The 15506-nt window shown below is 44.0% G+C and overlaps 1 protein-coding gene across 1 annotated transcript; it reads right to left on the bottom strand.

The window, feature by feature from the left end:
- Positions 1-439: 439 nt before the first annotated feature.
- On the bottom strand, positions 440-10038 carry C12H1orf146 (chromosome 12 C1orf146 homolog). The gene is made up of 5 exons (XM_075943795.1): positions 9970-10038; positions 5071-5164; positions 2865-3030; positions 2421-2499; positions 440-583 (listed from the first exon to the last, which is right to left on the bottom strand). The coding sequence occupies exons 1-5, from the start codon at positions 10036-10038 to the stop codon at positions 440-442; spliced, it is 552 nt and encodes a 183-aa protein (XP_075799910.1).
- Between the last annotated feature and the right edge of the window lie 5468 nt (positions 10039-15506).

Genomic DNA, 15506 nt, shown 5'->3' on the forward strand with positions numbered 1-15506 from the left:
CGGTCTTGCTGCTTTTCCAGGCACCCATGTGATACACACACACACACACACACACACACACACACACGCAGGTAAAACATCCATACACATAAAATAATTTTTTTAAAAAGTACTTCTTTAGAAGATTTGATACAAACTAATTTGTTTTATAACATCAAAAAATGTAGTCAAAATGCTTTATTTGTCCACATACTGTACCAATTATTTTCTCTTTGCTTTTCCAGTGTTTATAGCAAGGGCCTATATATGCCCGAGTAGCACTGTCCCACACAACTACACTCCAAAATATTAAAGGAATCACTCAACCAAACTCCCAAAATAAAATCACGTTTAATTGTATACATATTATTTTAAATATAAATCATCTTAAATAGACATTTGGACATTATAATTTAATAAGTTTAATTATTTTTATATTTTTCTAAATGAACACTTACAATCAAAACTCTGAATTTGGACTAACTGAATCAGTACTCAGTTTTATCTTTTGGAGTGTTCTCCAAACAGGGCTTTGCTCTATGATGTAAGCTTTGGTTGTCACCATTCTATAGCAGATGCTGTCTAAGGCTGGCTTGGAGGTAGTCTGGAGGGAAATGTAAACATGTAACAGTGGTTACCGAAACAGTCTTTCTGTAGGATCATATATTTAAAAATTCATTTTACTGGAGTGATGGCATGCTTTAGATCCTCTCACTTGGGCTGTCAATGCTTCCAAGAGCCATAAACAATCTAACAAAAACCCATCACTCGGCATGAGAAGTCCTCTTTTGAGCTGCTGGAGGGGTTGCCCAAGAGACTCCCAAACATTACAGGCTGTGGCTGTTGCCCTTGGCTGCCCCACATGTGGAAGGTAAGTCCCTATTGCTGAAGGCTCTACACACTTCAGACACAGGGCACTGAGGCCCAGAGCTAGAGTGGACCTGACGACTTTCTAGGAACTAGCTTTCATGGTCCCAGAAGATGCCATGCAAGCTTCAAATGACAGAAGCAACCCTCAGTCCTCCCCAGCTGTGCCGCCTGTGACCACAGTGACCAGCGTGATGACAACATATGGTGCAGTCGTGGTACTCATGTCTTAGCAGAACCAAGAACTACCTGGACGTAAGACCTGGTCAACAAGAGGGCGGTCATGTACTCATGTCTTAGCAGAACCAAGAACTACCTGGACGTAAGACCTGGTCAACAAGAGGGAGGTCATGTACTCATGTCTTAGCAGAACCAAGAACTACCTGGACGTAAGACCTGGTCAACAAGAGGGAGGTCATGTACTCATGTCTTAGCAGAACCAAGAACTACCTGGACGTAAGACCTGGTCAACAAGAGGGCGGTCATGTACTCATGTCTTAGCAGAACCAAGAACTACCTGGACGTAAGACCTGGTCAACAAGAGGGAGGTCATGCACTCATGTCTTAGCAGAACCAAGAACTACCTGGACGTAAGACCTGGTCAACAAGAGGGAGGTCATGTACTCATGTCTTAGCAGAACCAAGAACTACCTGGACGTAAGACCTGGTCAACAAGAGGGAGGTCATGCACTCATGTCTTAGCAGAACCAAGAACTACCTGGACATAAGACCTGGTCAACAAGAGGGCGGTCATGTACTCATGTCTTAGCAGAACCAAGAACTACCTGGACGTAAGACCTGGTCAACAAGAGGGAGGTCATGCATGCTACCAGGAACCTAGCCAACTCCCTGGGACTAATGAAGTCATGAACTTGGAGAACCCACAACCACCACTTCTCTAAACCAGCACAATCCCTAACTACACTTTAAATATTTGTCCTAGCGACAGATAAGTTTGGGCCTTGCCCCTCATCCAGGAAACTTCTCTTTGATGAGGATGCAGAGCCAAGGGCCGATGGCTTCTGCACCTGAGGCTGGGTCCTTGCAGAAAGGGTCCCAAAGAGTTTTAAAGAGACAGTGGGGAGTTTGCTGGGAGACTGTGTCTCCTAGAAATGTCAGAAGCTATACCCATGAAGTCTCATCAGTATGGATGTCTAAACACGCCATAAAAGAGACACCAGTAGACGTGCTAACATGGAAGGGGAGAGAGCATGAGAAGCCAAGTCTAGGCGAAGCACTGCAGGCCGCTTGGGATGCTGACATCAGGGGATACAGCCTCCAGGGGAGCCCCACACTGGTTATCTAGTACTAAGTGGTCAGCCTGAAATCCTACACATACAAGTAACATTAAAGGGACTGCACAGGTTGTATTTATATATTTAGGAACACATACGTGTAACAACTAAAGAAAAAGGCCATAAACTTGAAAGAGTTGGGGTGCATGGGAGGGCTTTAAGGAAGCAAGGGGAGGAAGAAATGGAGTAATTATCTCAAAAAATTATTTAAAAACAAAAACCTTAAAATCTCTGGCCAACGTGTATTTGTGTATGAGTACCTCTCTCCCCGGGACTTACCTTAGCTATAGTGCACATGAGGTCAGCAGCATTTGCTGTGTTGTGTACAGGAAGTACTCGTAAGTTACTGCCCAAAAACCTGAAAAGAGTAGGGGGGGGGGGGTTCACATTTGCTGTTGACAGCAGGACACAGAGAGACTGTGATCTACTCTGTCCCATGCTCATCCAGTCACGCCCTGCATTGTCCTTACAGGATCTGAGGTGGCTGTGTGACCAGAATTCAGAGCTCACTTTGGCTTGCTTTTGTAGAATAGGTCTGTCACCAAATCAACTCTAGTCCTAACCTAAGGAACAGCTGTCTGCCCTGTTTGGTTACAAATGGCAGGTTATAAAGTTTGTCTTCTAGCAAAACAAAACTCAACTGCCTACAAGCATTAAGAACTGAAGTAAACAAAGCAGTGTAAACAATACAAACAAAACCCTGGGCTGTGCTCTAGTCCATACCTCTGATGAATCCTGAACATGAGATTCCATTCTTCAGGCCCATGCAGTGGTGCAAACAGAACCAAAATACTATTCTGGTGAATGTTAATAAACGTCTCAATTTTGGTTAGAAATATTTCCTCCGTTGATACACATTCCTTAGCATCCACCAATAAAAATGCAACTCCTAGAAAGGGTGAATATAATGTGGTCATATAAAGTGAATTCCATAAGATCAGGGACCCCAAACTCATTTACATATTCATATAAATCTGTTGTTATAATCTTTATATTACAAGGTGGTTTGAGTCTTTCTTTGCCATGCTCTTTATAGCAGAGTGATTGTTCCAAGTATTTAAAGGGAAAACACTGCCCAGTAATTTTTTTTTCTACCTAAGGCACTGGCACATAAAAGTGATGCCTAATTTTAATTAAAAGATTAAGTCTATTTTAAAAGTCAACCCTTCAATCCAGGTATGGTAGTGCACATGTACAACCTCAGCATATGGAACACTGAAACAGGAGAATCGTGAGTTCAAAACCATCCTGCACTACAGAACCAGCCAGGACTATAGAATAACAACTTGTCTCTTCCTCTCTCTCTCTTGGATTTTCGAGATACGATTTCTCTATGTAGCTTTGGAGCCTGTCCTGGAACTCAATCTGTAGACCAGGCTGGCCTTGAATTCACAGAGATCCACTTGCCTCTGCCTCCTGAGTGCTGGGAGTAAAGGCGTGCACCACCACTGCCTGGCTAGAACTTGTCTCAAAATATATTTCATACTAAAGTACTTTTGGAAACATTTACTGTCTTATTAGAAAGGCTATTCTAAAGGACACAATAAACAGCCAGGGACAGGCATCCAGGAAGGAGCCATGCCCTCCCCACACCCACTGCCGTGCAAGCACTCCATGTGTTAACCCTTCTGCACCTCGGAAGATCCTGTGTTGACTTTCAAAAGCTAAAAATCAACGAGATAGGTAGTTTAAGCAAATCTTCAAAACTTTTGTTGGAAACCTTCCTAGAAGCTCAGGAATCAGGTAAATGAAACAACCCCAGTGAGCAGATACCTGGTGTCCGGAATGGGGCCAATTCATCACAGTGGTCTTAGGGGAAACCTGGGTTAGCTGTGGCGTGAACGCGTAGGTAAGTCTAGACAGCAGCGTGTGATCAGTGACTGAATGCATGTGTGCACTTTACGTGACCTCTCTGATCCTCACTGTCCTCCAGGACATGGACAGAGTAGTTCTCTGTGGGGCTTGTCAGAGGGTTAAACATACATATGATAACTAAAACATCAAGTCACCAAGAACACTTGACTTCTTTCTCTCTGGAGTGTTTTCTATTCAGCCAAGAGGAATAATTTTGGACCCAGGTAATTTTCAGCATGAAGGTCTTTCTAGATGACTCGGAAAGCACCTGCCATCCAAATTCTCTGCTAGAGCGGTAACCCTCCTAATAGAATCTTCTCTTTCTTTCTTATTTTGAGATGGTCTTACTGTGTGGCCCAGGCTGGCCTTGGACAGCCTGCACTGCGGCTGGACACAGACGGAGACGGCTCCCTTCCTCCACCCCCGTCACGTCTCACTTCCCAAGCACAGATGGAGCTGCACCTCAATATTCCCACACCTTCTTAGCCTAATTTAGTCCTGCACTTTGCCCATGACTCACCCACAATTTTAGAATTTCAGAACGTTTATTTGTTCCCATAAAGTTCTCCAATGATTTTTTTTCCAGCAAATAAAACTAATGGGAAAACATCATATATTGGTTTGGGTATGTAAATTTGGCCAAGGTTTACTGCTGGCCTCTGTTAACTTTAATATATATATATGTATGTATATATTATATATACATATATACACACACATATATATACACACACACACACACACACACACACACATATATATATATATATATATATATATATATATATATATAGAGAGAGAGAGAGAGAGAGAGAGAGAGAGAGAAGGAGACTTTTCTATTTTCGCCTCAGTCCCAAAGCAAGTACTTTTCCATCCCCTACCAGATCCCATTTAACCAAAGGGACGAGTCCTACAGTTGGCCATATGTGTGATTTTGCAGCAAAAGCAAAATGCAGCCCGTATACTCTTCTAAAAGATAACATATTAAGCATTATATTGCTACTGAATTTCAAAAATTAATATGTACATCCACATATTTAAAAGGAAGTAAAGGCAATTAGCAAATATACCATACCAGACAGAGAGAAGACAATTGATCCTCTTTCCAATGTATCTGAGTACCGAACCTTGTGGCTTCGATTTTCTAGGGCCGTTGCAATTTCATAACTCTTGAAAGAATTTTCAGAAACACAAACATAAGACATGCCTTAAATGATTTTTATTACAACTAGGACTAAAAAGTGTTCAATGGTTTGCTTTGTCACTGCTCCACTTGAAAAGATTTACCACCAGACACGAAGAGGAGCGAGGCCATTCCTGCCAGAGACAAAACCAGGGAGCAGTGGGACAGAGCTAAAAACTACAAGAACCACAGAAAACTCTTTTTTTTTTTCCTTTTTTTCTTCTGTTTTTCAAGACAGTGTTTCTTTGTGTAGCTGTGGCTGTCCTGGAACTCTCTGTAGACCAAGCTGACCACAGAAAGCTGCCTGCCTCTGCCCCCCACCTCAAGTGCTGGGATTAAAGACCTGTGCCAGCTGGGTGATGGTGCACACCTTTGATCCCAGCACTTGAGAGGCAGAGGCAGGAGAATCTCTTTGAGTTCAAGGCCAGGCTGGTCTACAGAGTGAGTTACAGGACAGCAAGGAGTGTTACACTGAGAAACTCTGTCTTAAAAAAACCAAAAACCAGGAGCTGGAGAGATGGCTCAGCGGTTAAGAGCACTGGCTGCTCTTCCAGAGGACCTAGGTTCAAGTCCCAGCACCCACATGGCAGCTCACAACTGTCTGTAACTCCAGTTCCAGGGGATTCAACACCCTTACACAGACATGCATGCAGGCAAAACACCAATATACATAAAATGAAAATAAATAAATAACTTAAAAAACCAACCAAACAAAAGGCATCTGCCACCACTGCCCAGCAATTCATCTGTTTACTTTACATCCCAGCCGCAGCCTGACCCCATCCTCCACTCCCAGTCCATCTCCCCCACCTCTCCCTTCCTCTCAACTCCCTCTTCTGTCTCCATCCAGGAAAGGAGCCAGAGGAGTCAAGGATACCACAAGAAAAGCCACAGAATCAACTAACCTGGGCTCATCAGGGCTCAGAGACTGAACTGACAACCAGGGCGTCTGCATGGGACTGACCTAGGCCTTCTGCATATGTGTTACAGTTGTGTAGCTTGGTCCTCTTGTGGAACTCCTAACAGGGGGAACAGGGGCTGTCTCTGACTCTTTTACTGGCTTTGGGGAAACTTCTTTTTAAGAAACGATCTGGCTGTGGGTTCTTATGTGCACTAGTGTGTGGCTGTGGGTTCTTATGTGCACTAGTGTGTGGCTGTGGGTTCTTATGTGCACTAGTGTGTGGCAGTGGGTTCTTATGTGCACTAGTGTGTGGCTGTGGGTTCTTATGTGCACTAGTGTGTGGCTGTGGGTTCTTATGTGCACTAGTGTGTGGCTGTGGGTTCTTATGTGCACTAGTGTGTGGCTGTGGGTTCTTATGTGCACTAGTGTGTGGCAGTGGGTTCTTATGTGCACTAGTGTGTGGCTGTGGGTTCTTATGTGCACTAGTGTGTGGCTGTGGGTTCTTATGTGCACTAGTGTGTGGCTGTGGGTTCTTATGTGCACTAGTGTGTGGCTGTGGGTTCTTATGTGCACTAGTGTGTGGCTGTGGGTTCTTATGTGCACTAGTGTGTGGCTGTGGGTTCTTATGTGCACTAGTGTGTGGCTGTGGGTTCTTATGTGCACTAGTGTGTGGCTGTGGGTTCTTATGTGCACTAGTGTGTGGCTGTGGGTTCTTATGTGCACTAGTGTGTGGCTGTGGGTTCTTATGTGCACTAGTGTGTGGCTGTGGGTTCTTATGTGCACTAGTGTGTGGCTGTGGGTTCTTATGTGCACTAGTGTGTGGCTGTGGGTTCTTATGTGCACTAGTGTGTGGCTGTGGGTTCTTATGTGCACTAGTGTGTGGCTGTGGGTTCTTATGTGCACTAGTGTGTGGCTGTGGAAGAGGCTGGAGTTTTTTCTTAGGGGCGGAGAGGCCAACATACGCACACACAGAGAATACCCTCTAGGTGACAACCAGCTTCCTGATCATTGTTTACACTTCCTGTGGTGAGCCAGAAACAGAGAGGCAGCACTGCTGTATGATTTAAGTATTACCATTAAAGATAATTACCTTTCTTACTAATCTACCTAAAATACTAGATCATATCAGGCAAAGGGCTAAAACCTAAGTGGTTAATAAATATCCTAATTGGCTAGAACTCAAGTTTGTTAGCCTTTACATTAAAAAAAAATTACCCATGTGCTGGGGGATAACTCAATGGGGAAGAGCACTTCCTGGCCACGCCAAGTTCAAGTCCCTAGAAGTGGTCTGAAAAAAGCCATGGCCACATGTCTATAACCCCAGTACTGGACTTGCTGGCCACCAGCCTAGGCCCAGAGTCAGTGAGAGAATTAGGAGGATAAGGAAGGAAGAGCAGGACACATGACATCCTCCTGTGGCCTCTGCAAGGTGTGTACAACCATTTGCACCCACATACGTGTATACATACATGACACACATGCGTGTGCACACGCACACACACCTTACCTAAACTGACTTTACATTTTCCTTTAGAAAAATATAATTTAAGTGCATAGTCTAAAATATATGCTACTTTTTTCCCTAAATAGAGTATTTTATGTTACTGAGGCTTTGTCCAGGAGTTCAACCATGGCCCTTTCTTGTGTGGTTTTTAAATTGTGCACTGCTTCCAGCAATAGCAGATTCGGTAATTTAGGTCAACTCTCCTGCTGAAGAAACTTGAAAATGACAGTTTGAAAACAAATCTGTACAAATGCATCAAAGAGCTAGCAGGAGAGCGAGAAATTACAAGGCCAAGATCTATACAAAAATTCAAAGATATGACCCCAGCATTTAGGCCATCTCTTCCCCAAGGGCACCTGCCAATTCGAGGCGGGCAGAGTGAAAGCTGGGTAGAGCTATTGACAAAGTAGAGCAGATCTCACAGGGACACAGCCAGCTTCAGACCACCGCAGTCCCTGGAGCTGGATTAAAGGGACGCTCAATTGCTACCTACAGCGCCGTGGAGAAACATTTCTCAACCAGGGCTTCCCAAAGCCCATTACAGAAGGAAACCGAGTGCCTGCTTTCCCAGTTCTAGAGGCACAGAAGGTTAACTGATAATATATGGCTTGGTTGGCCAAATTTAGCAGATAAACAGCTCTCAGTCAAATCTGAATTACAAATGTGAGATTTGTTTCCAGTGCTGGAATCAAATCAGGAGCTTACACAGGTGCTCCGCAGTGACCAGTTCGGTAAGGCAATTTTTAAAAGTCTTATGTAATATTTAGGACTTCTATTGAAGCATTATTCATCTAAAATGAAGTTTTCTGTTTTGCCTGACAAACAGCATCAATTTAATTCTATTATAGAATTAAGGCCTTTGTAGAAGAGCATACTCTTCTAAATATATTAAAGACTTCAAATTACTTGTACAATTTTTAAAATATAAATTATAATACACAGACACACACCAGTAAGTTGACATGACAGAGAACTACCGTAAACAGTAGCTAATAAAAATGGGTCCACAAGGGATCTAGACAGTCAGGCTAACAGACACTTATCTTAAAATAGGTCTGCTTTCTATCTGTAAGGAGATGAAATATGTTGAAAATTTTAGCAAAAACTGAAAAAAATATGGAAAGATGCAGTAGTATGTAAGAGCCAAACTGCCTAAGATGCTCATCATATCTTTAAAATTAAAAAAAGGAGTATATCAGCCAGGCAGTGATGGTGCACACTTTAATCCCAGTACTCAGGAGGCAGAGGCAGAAGGATCTCTGTGAGTTCGAGGCCAGCCTGGTCTACAGAGTGAGTTCCAGGACAGCTAGAGCTACACAGAGAAACCCTGTCTCAAAACACTCCCCCCAGAAAAAACAACAACAGCAAAGACCTGTTTCATTTTGTTTATACATCACAAATAAAAAATATTACCTTCCTGAAAGTACAACAGCTCTTTTTTTTAACTCCTTTTCATCTTTGTAATTATTTACTAGCTACCAACAGCCTTATTTCTAACTACATGCATATAAGAAGTATGGACTAGGACAGACTGCAAAAGAAAACCACTCAACTCTGCAAAAATACAAAAGAGAAAACAATGGCCCAATATTTAGAATATGAGTCAAAAATAAAATGTTTGCAAGTGAAATTTTAAGAAAATAATAAGAAAAGTCTACAGTAACCAACTCTTTTAGCAAAAAATCACAAAGATCTGTTACTTAGGATCTTTTTGGCAAATAACATCAAAAACCGCATTTGAAACATTGAACATCTCTGAATGCGATGAGACGACCAGACATGGGGCTCTGATCTAATGAGTATTTAGTGGACTGGCGAACTCAGAATCAGAATACACTACAGGACACACGGCAGCACACGCCTGTATGCCCAGCACTTGGGATGTAGGGGCAGGAGGACCAGGACATCAGGAGCTGAAGGCCATCTCAGTTGTAACAGCTGGAAGTTTGTATCACTACATGAGACCCTGTCTCAGAAAAATAAATGAAGTAAGCACAAAAGTAAAAATAAACAAATAAATAAACAGACATTTTAAAAAGAGGCACTAAGGAAATATAAAAGAGCACTGGGTCAGGACGGCAGGACACACTGGTAACCACTGCACTGCACACAGTCGAAGGAAGGCCAAGGCAGGATCAGAACTCCCGTATCTTCCGCTCCACAGCAAGTTTGAGACCTGAGCTAATGACACCCTACCTAAAAAGGACACCAGAACATTCCCAACTTTCACACACTTAGGAAGTAGGGTTCTGAACGCGATGGCAGAACATACATAACTAACTTACATTTGGCACATTTACTTCCTGTTCCCTAACTGTGGATTCCGTCTTCAATGAGGCGCTGCAAGCTTCGTAATGGAAGACCAGTGGTCTAAATGCCCCCTTACCTTAAGAGATGAGCTGATAATAATGGTGGTTGTCCAATTTATCTTTTCCTTTCCTCCACTTGTCTCCATTGGCGTGCCGTTGGGCGAGCCCAGACTCTGACTGCAGCACAATCCGAGGAAATGAAGAAATGTTGATGAGTGAATAAACGTGAGATAAATACCAAACTCAGAAAAGGAAGTGTCTGGCTGCACATTTGGCTTCTCTTATCCTACGTCTTACTAATTGTCTTTTTTTTTTAAAAAAAAAAAAACAACAACAAAATCAGGGTCCCCCAAGCCTAGGTTGGCCTCAAACTCTTCCAAGTACAGAGATCACAGGTGTGAATCACCATGTCTGCTCTTAAGAGTTCTTGTAATATTTAGAGGCAATTTCTCCAAAGCACTAACCTAGAGAGAAGACGACTCGGGTCAACAGCCGTTTTATCCAATTTGTAAACCAGAGTTAGCCAGCCAATATCAGGAGTTTTTGCCCACAGTATTAACACCAGAACATCTTTGGCATTATCACTTTCTGGTAACAGTTCTTAAGCCCATACTCACAGGGTCACGGGACAAAGGCCAGGTGATACCTGAGCACAAGCAGTTTGTGATGAGAGGGGACCAGTGTACTGGAGTCCCTAACTTTTTATAAGCAATTATGAGTTCTATCCTGGAGGCAAATCCCATCTCCTCTGAAACACATATATCTAGCAACCAAACTGATTGTTATAGAAGTCTACAAAACTAGGTTCTTTGGAGAAATAGCTGATTGCAGGACAAAGGCAGGAGCCAGGATTCTGTACCGCCCCGAAGTAAGGACACGTTCAAAAATAAACCTCACTGACGGGCATTATGGCAGAGGAGGCCAAGGAAATGGACAGAGTGAGCAGAACACTTTGAATGGAAAAACAAACTGTGGTGGTTTGAGTAAAATGGGTCCCTAGAGGCTCATTGCAAGGTGTGGCCTTGTCACAGTACCCACGGCTTTGTTGGAGGAAGTGGTCTCAGATATTCAAACCACTACACTGGGCACACTCTGCATCATCTATAACTTACATAAATCGGAATGTTCTAAAGATAGCTTACTCAGGACTGAAGAGGTGGCTCAACAGTTGAAAGCAATCTTGTAGAGGACCTGAGTTTGATTCACCAAAGTCACAGCAGCGGCTATAAACCCATTATGACTCCGTCTCTAAGAGGATCTGATTGATGCCCTCACGAGCTCACACCTGCGCAGACTCACACCACATGCACATTGGAAAATGATCTTTTAAAAAGACTTGTTTTATTTTGTGTATGGGTATTTTGCCTGTATCAATGATTATGTACCATAGGTGTGCCTAGTGGCCGCCGAGGCCAGAAGAGGGTGTCAGACCTGGAACTGGAGTTACAGATGGTTGTGAACTGCCATGTGGGTGCTTGGGATTGAACAAAGGTTCGTTGGAAAAGTGGCCAGTGCTCTTAACTGCTGAGCCATTTCTCTAGCCTCCAAATAATAAATCTTTAGAATAATAAGCGTCAGCTTTTTCTTCAAAGCTCCTTAAAAAGCCTGTCTACTCCAAAAAAATAACCCTCCAAACGAAATGAGACTTGTTCAGAATTTGCCTTCCTCGATTGAACACTTAGTTATTTTCTCAACAAGATTGCTTAGAGGTGTATTTTATTTCAACAGCTAAACCATGCACGTCTAAATGGCGACTAAATTTACCTTCTGCATGTTACCTAATACGGAAGTAGTTCAAAGCAAAGTTTAGAAAGCGGCTCATGCAAATCAAAGTCACTTTGGGTGGTGAGTTAGCAGTTCCCAAGACGTCTCTGCTACTAAAACAGCTCTAGTAATTAGCAAGTTCCTCCTGCTGAGCTAAACCCAGCCGCTCCACAACGGCCTCATTTATGGCATGAATGAATGACAAACTAGCTCTCCGAGAGCAAGCCATTTTCTGGCGGACCTAACCCAGCTCTTGATACACGGTGAAGAAGGGGAATTCACCTCCCCGCTCCACCAGACACAATACAAGGCGGCACACAACACGGCAATGTTTGTAGATAGATTCTGAGCTCTGATTGATGCGTGTATATCAGTAGTAGACACATCTGTTTAACCCTTCGCACCCTTTATCTTGGTTTTGAAAACAAACTCTATGGGAAGAGAATCGGGGTCAGTACTTTCCCAAAGGGGCACTGTTGCGGATGAGAAATCAGAAACTAGGGCTAGGAAAGCAACGTTTCCTCGGTATTTCCATGGGAAAAAGTAGGCTAGCCGGCAAGACAAGAACTCCTTCGCTCCGGAGCTACTTCACTTTGGCCGAAGCTTCCTCTCCTGAAAATGAAATTTGGACCGGTCGGGCTAGAGGTAGGAGGGGGCTTCAATTCCCAGCACGTGGCGCTCACATACACGAAGGCAGAGTTCCCACGCACACAAGGTAAAAAACAAACTCAATGCCCCCTAGGCTTGCTCCTGTTTTGTTTTTCTCAAGATTGGGAATGTTCTTCAATTTAACTACGTTTAAGGTTGCACAGTAACTTCCGGCAAATCACCTTCTTTGCTCCTGGGACCCACGGGATCCTCACGGAATCTCCTACTCCTTATTCTTTAGATAAAGAAGATAAAGAGATAAAACATAAATGCGCTGCGCTCAGGCAGGCCCGAGAAGCAAGCACACCGAGGCAGCCCTTTCCCGCCTTTCCCGCCAGGCCTCCCCAGGGAAGGAAGGGCGGGTTCGCCCCTCCGCCGCCCGAGGGAGCCTGAGGAAGCAGTACAGCCGGAGGAACGGCCGGACAGACAGACAGACAGACAGCTGGGTCTCCCGCGCCCTCCCAAGCACACCTGACCGCCAGGCCCCGGCTCCGCTCCTCCCGGGCCACACTGACCTTCGCCAGGCTCCAGGACCGCCCCCGCCGCGGTGCATGCTGGGCTTTGACTTTTGCGCAGCCGCAGACCCCGCTCTGAGCCAAGGGCTAAGAAAAGGAATGCATGCGTGCTGACCCCCGGACTTTAGTCACAGCAGAGGCAGGCAGAGCTCTGGGAGTTTGTATTCTTTGATTGGCAACAACGACAAATCTAAGTGACCCGCGTTTTGTCCAAGTTGTGAAAAAGACCCAGATGTTCACTGATGGCTCTCTATGTAAAATATTTATTCTTTTTTAGAGTCCAGTTTTCAGACCTAAACGAAGCTCAATAAGTTGTTTGATCGTTGTTGCTCAGAGTGATAAGTGTTTAAAAAAGGAGGGAAAAAATTAGATTTGATTAATATTCAGGGGGCTGGAGAGAGAGAGCTCAGAGGTTAAGAGCATTATATTACTTCTCCGGATTATTTACATCCGCAGTGACTGTGTAAACGCGGTCTTGGTCACCATCCACTCATAGATTCCGGATTTCCTCTTAGGTCCCCTGTTTTCCTCACACCCACCAGGCGTGTTCTGATGAAGGGCTCCTGCGTCAGCCTTTCTGTACAAAGCTCGCTCTCCAGATGGCATCAGAGCTTATGATCTGGTCTCATCTTCAAATCCTAGTTCAAGTATACTGTTTACAGTAAGACCTACCACAGCGCCCTGACCCTCTTAGCATGTCTGTTCATCCTTAGCAGCTGTCACTTCTGACATGCTACATAAGTCACATGTGTGCTACTGTTTATAGCTTTCCGCGTCTCACTAGAAGGTAAAAGCCCACCCGAGAGCAAGGATGATTTTGCTTTTCCAGACAGGATTTCTCTGTGTAATAACTGTCAGTGACCAGCCTCGACAAAAATACCTCTTGCCAGAGTAAGGGCATGGGGATTTAGAAATATAGTAAGGAATATGAAGATGTGAATGAAAATAATAAAACAGAGAAACATACAGGATAGTATCGGGAGGGAATTCCAGTAAGTACTGAAATTCACCCGCATTTAATTTCCAGCTGCTTAAAATATCCCTGACCCCAAAAGGTAGGAGTAAGACAAAAGACTACATTAACATGATACAAAGAAATGAACATACCAATTGAAGGTCATGGGCTACATTCATAGTTAAGTATTCTGTTTTTTTTTGTTGTTGTTGTTTTGTTTTCTTTTGTTTTTCGAGACAGGGTTTCTAGAACAAAACAAGTCACTCACATACCCTAGACCAAAACATTCTGTAGGCAAACCTCTCCCTAGGTGGAATCAGATGTTCCTTCATTTGGAACATCCTTCATTAAGGAACTGGACCCTTAGTCTGATCCTTAGACTTTTGATGTAGAAACACATCTATTTCTCTTCCTGAAATTCAAGGTCTGGTTATTAGCCACACCTGTTGACAATAACCTTGGGAGAGCAGAACTCTCTGGTCTACACCTGAGTGGGACCTGTGTTAAAGGTAGAAGCACTAGAGGTAAGTTCCAACTCTCTGACCTTTGGTCAACGTGGAAATAGGCTCACATTTTCAGACCTCCACAAACACCTCAAACTCAAGAGATCCTCCTGCCTCTACCTCCTGAGTGCTGGCATTAAGGGAATGCACCACCAACTGCCCACCAAGAACAAGGATTTTTATCAGGCCGGGTTGCTGAGGCCTCTCTGGAGGTGTCTGATATTAGACGTACCAGGAGAGGGCACAAGGTCATTATGCTCACAGCACTACAGAAACCCGATGTTAAACACACAGGGTTGTCTCCTCCACAGAGGACATGGATACCTGTTTTTCATCCGGAAGCCTGGGAGTGGATGTAGTTATAGCCTGGTGATCCGTGCCACACCTGAATCCCCTGAACCTCTCCCTAGACCTCTATCTTGAACCTTTGCCTCCTTCAGCAAATCCTACCAGCGAGCATCACCACAACCAGCTAGTTCCCCTTTTTCAGGAAGATTCTAGCCTACGTCCACCCTGGGTTGGAGCTTCATCGCTTCTGCCCCAGAGGAAATGGCGTCTGAGCTCACTTCCTTTTCCTCCCAGCATTCTGTTCTGTTTATTCCATCCACCTATGTTCTAACTTAATCAGGCCAAGCAGTTTCTTTATTAATTAACCAATGACCTTCTTCCATCAATCCTCAGTCAACATTTGCACTTTGTAACTCGGTGACCTCTACAACGACCTAGACCCGACCAGATCTACCCCCTAGACCCTTAAGCTATGAAACCCTTCTTTTCTGGAAGAGGTCATGAGTAATTTGCAAAAGAGGTTCAATGTAGTCACGCCTGAAGCTTTATTGTGCACATGGAATTGAGATGACTGTTCCCAGGAAAGTTGTAACTGAAATTGTACTTTACTTAAATGCCTAAAAAAATAAACTGCCCAGAGTCAGACTCTGGAACTGACACTGGTAACTAAGTCATGTTGAATCAGATTTCCTTCCTGCCTTATGCGGACTGTCCCTCTGCCAGCCCTGGTGTTTGCAGAGACCCCACAATACACTGATTACTGAAGTAATGGTGACGGCCTCTTATCCTCCTGTGCACAGTGTGTATGAGACTCCCCTGCACGGAAGCTGGAAGACACACAGTACCCACGGGGCTTCATTTTTATTACAATTCTTAGCTCTATTACGTTTAGGCTTTGGTCTTTATTTCAAGCTTTGGTCTTCTGGGTCCAGGTTAATTAG

Source organism: Microtus pennsylvanicus, chromosome 12, assembly GCF_037038515.1.
Source record: "Microtus pennsylvanicus isolate mMicPen1 chromosome 12, mMicPen1.hap1, whole genome shotgun sequence".
NCBI classification, from domain to species: Eukaryota; Metazoa; Chordata; class Mammalia; order Rodentia; family Cricetidae; genus Microtus; species Microtus pennsylvanicus.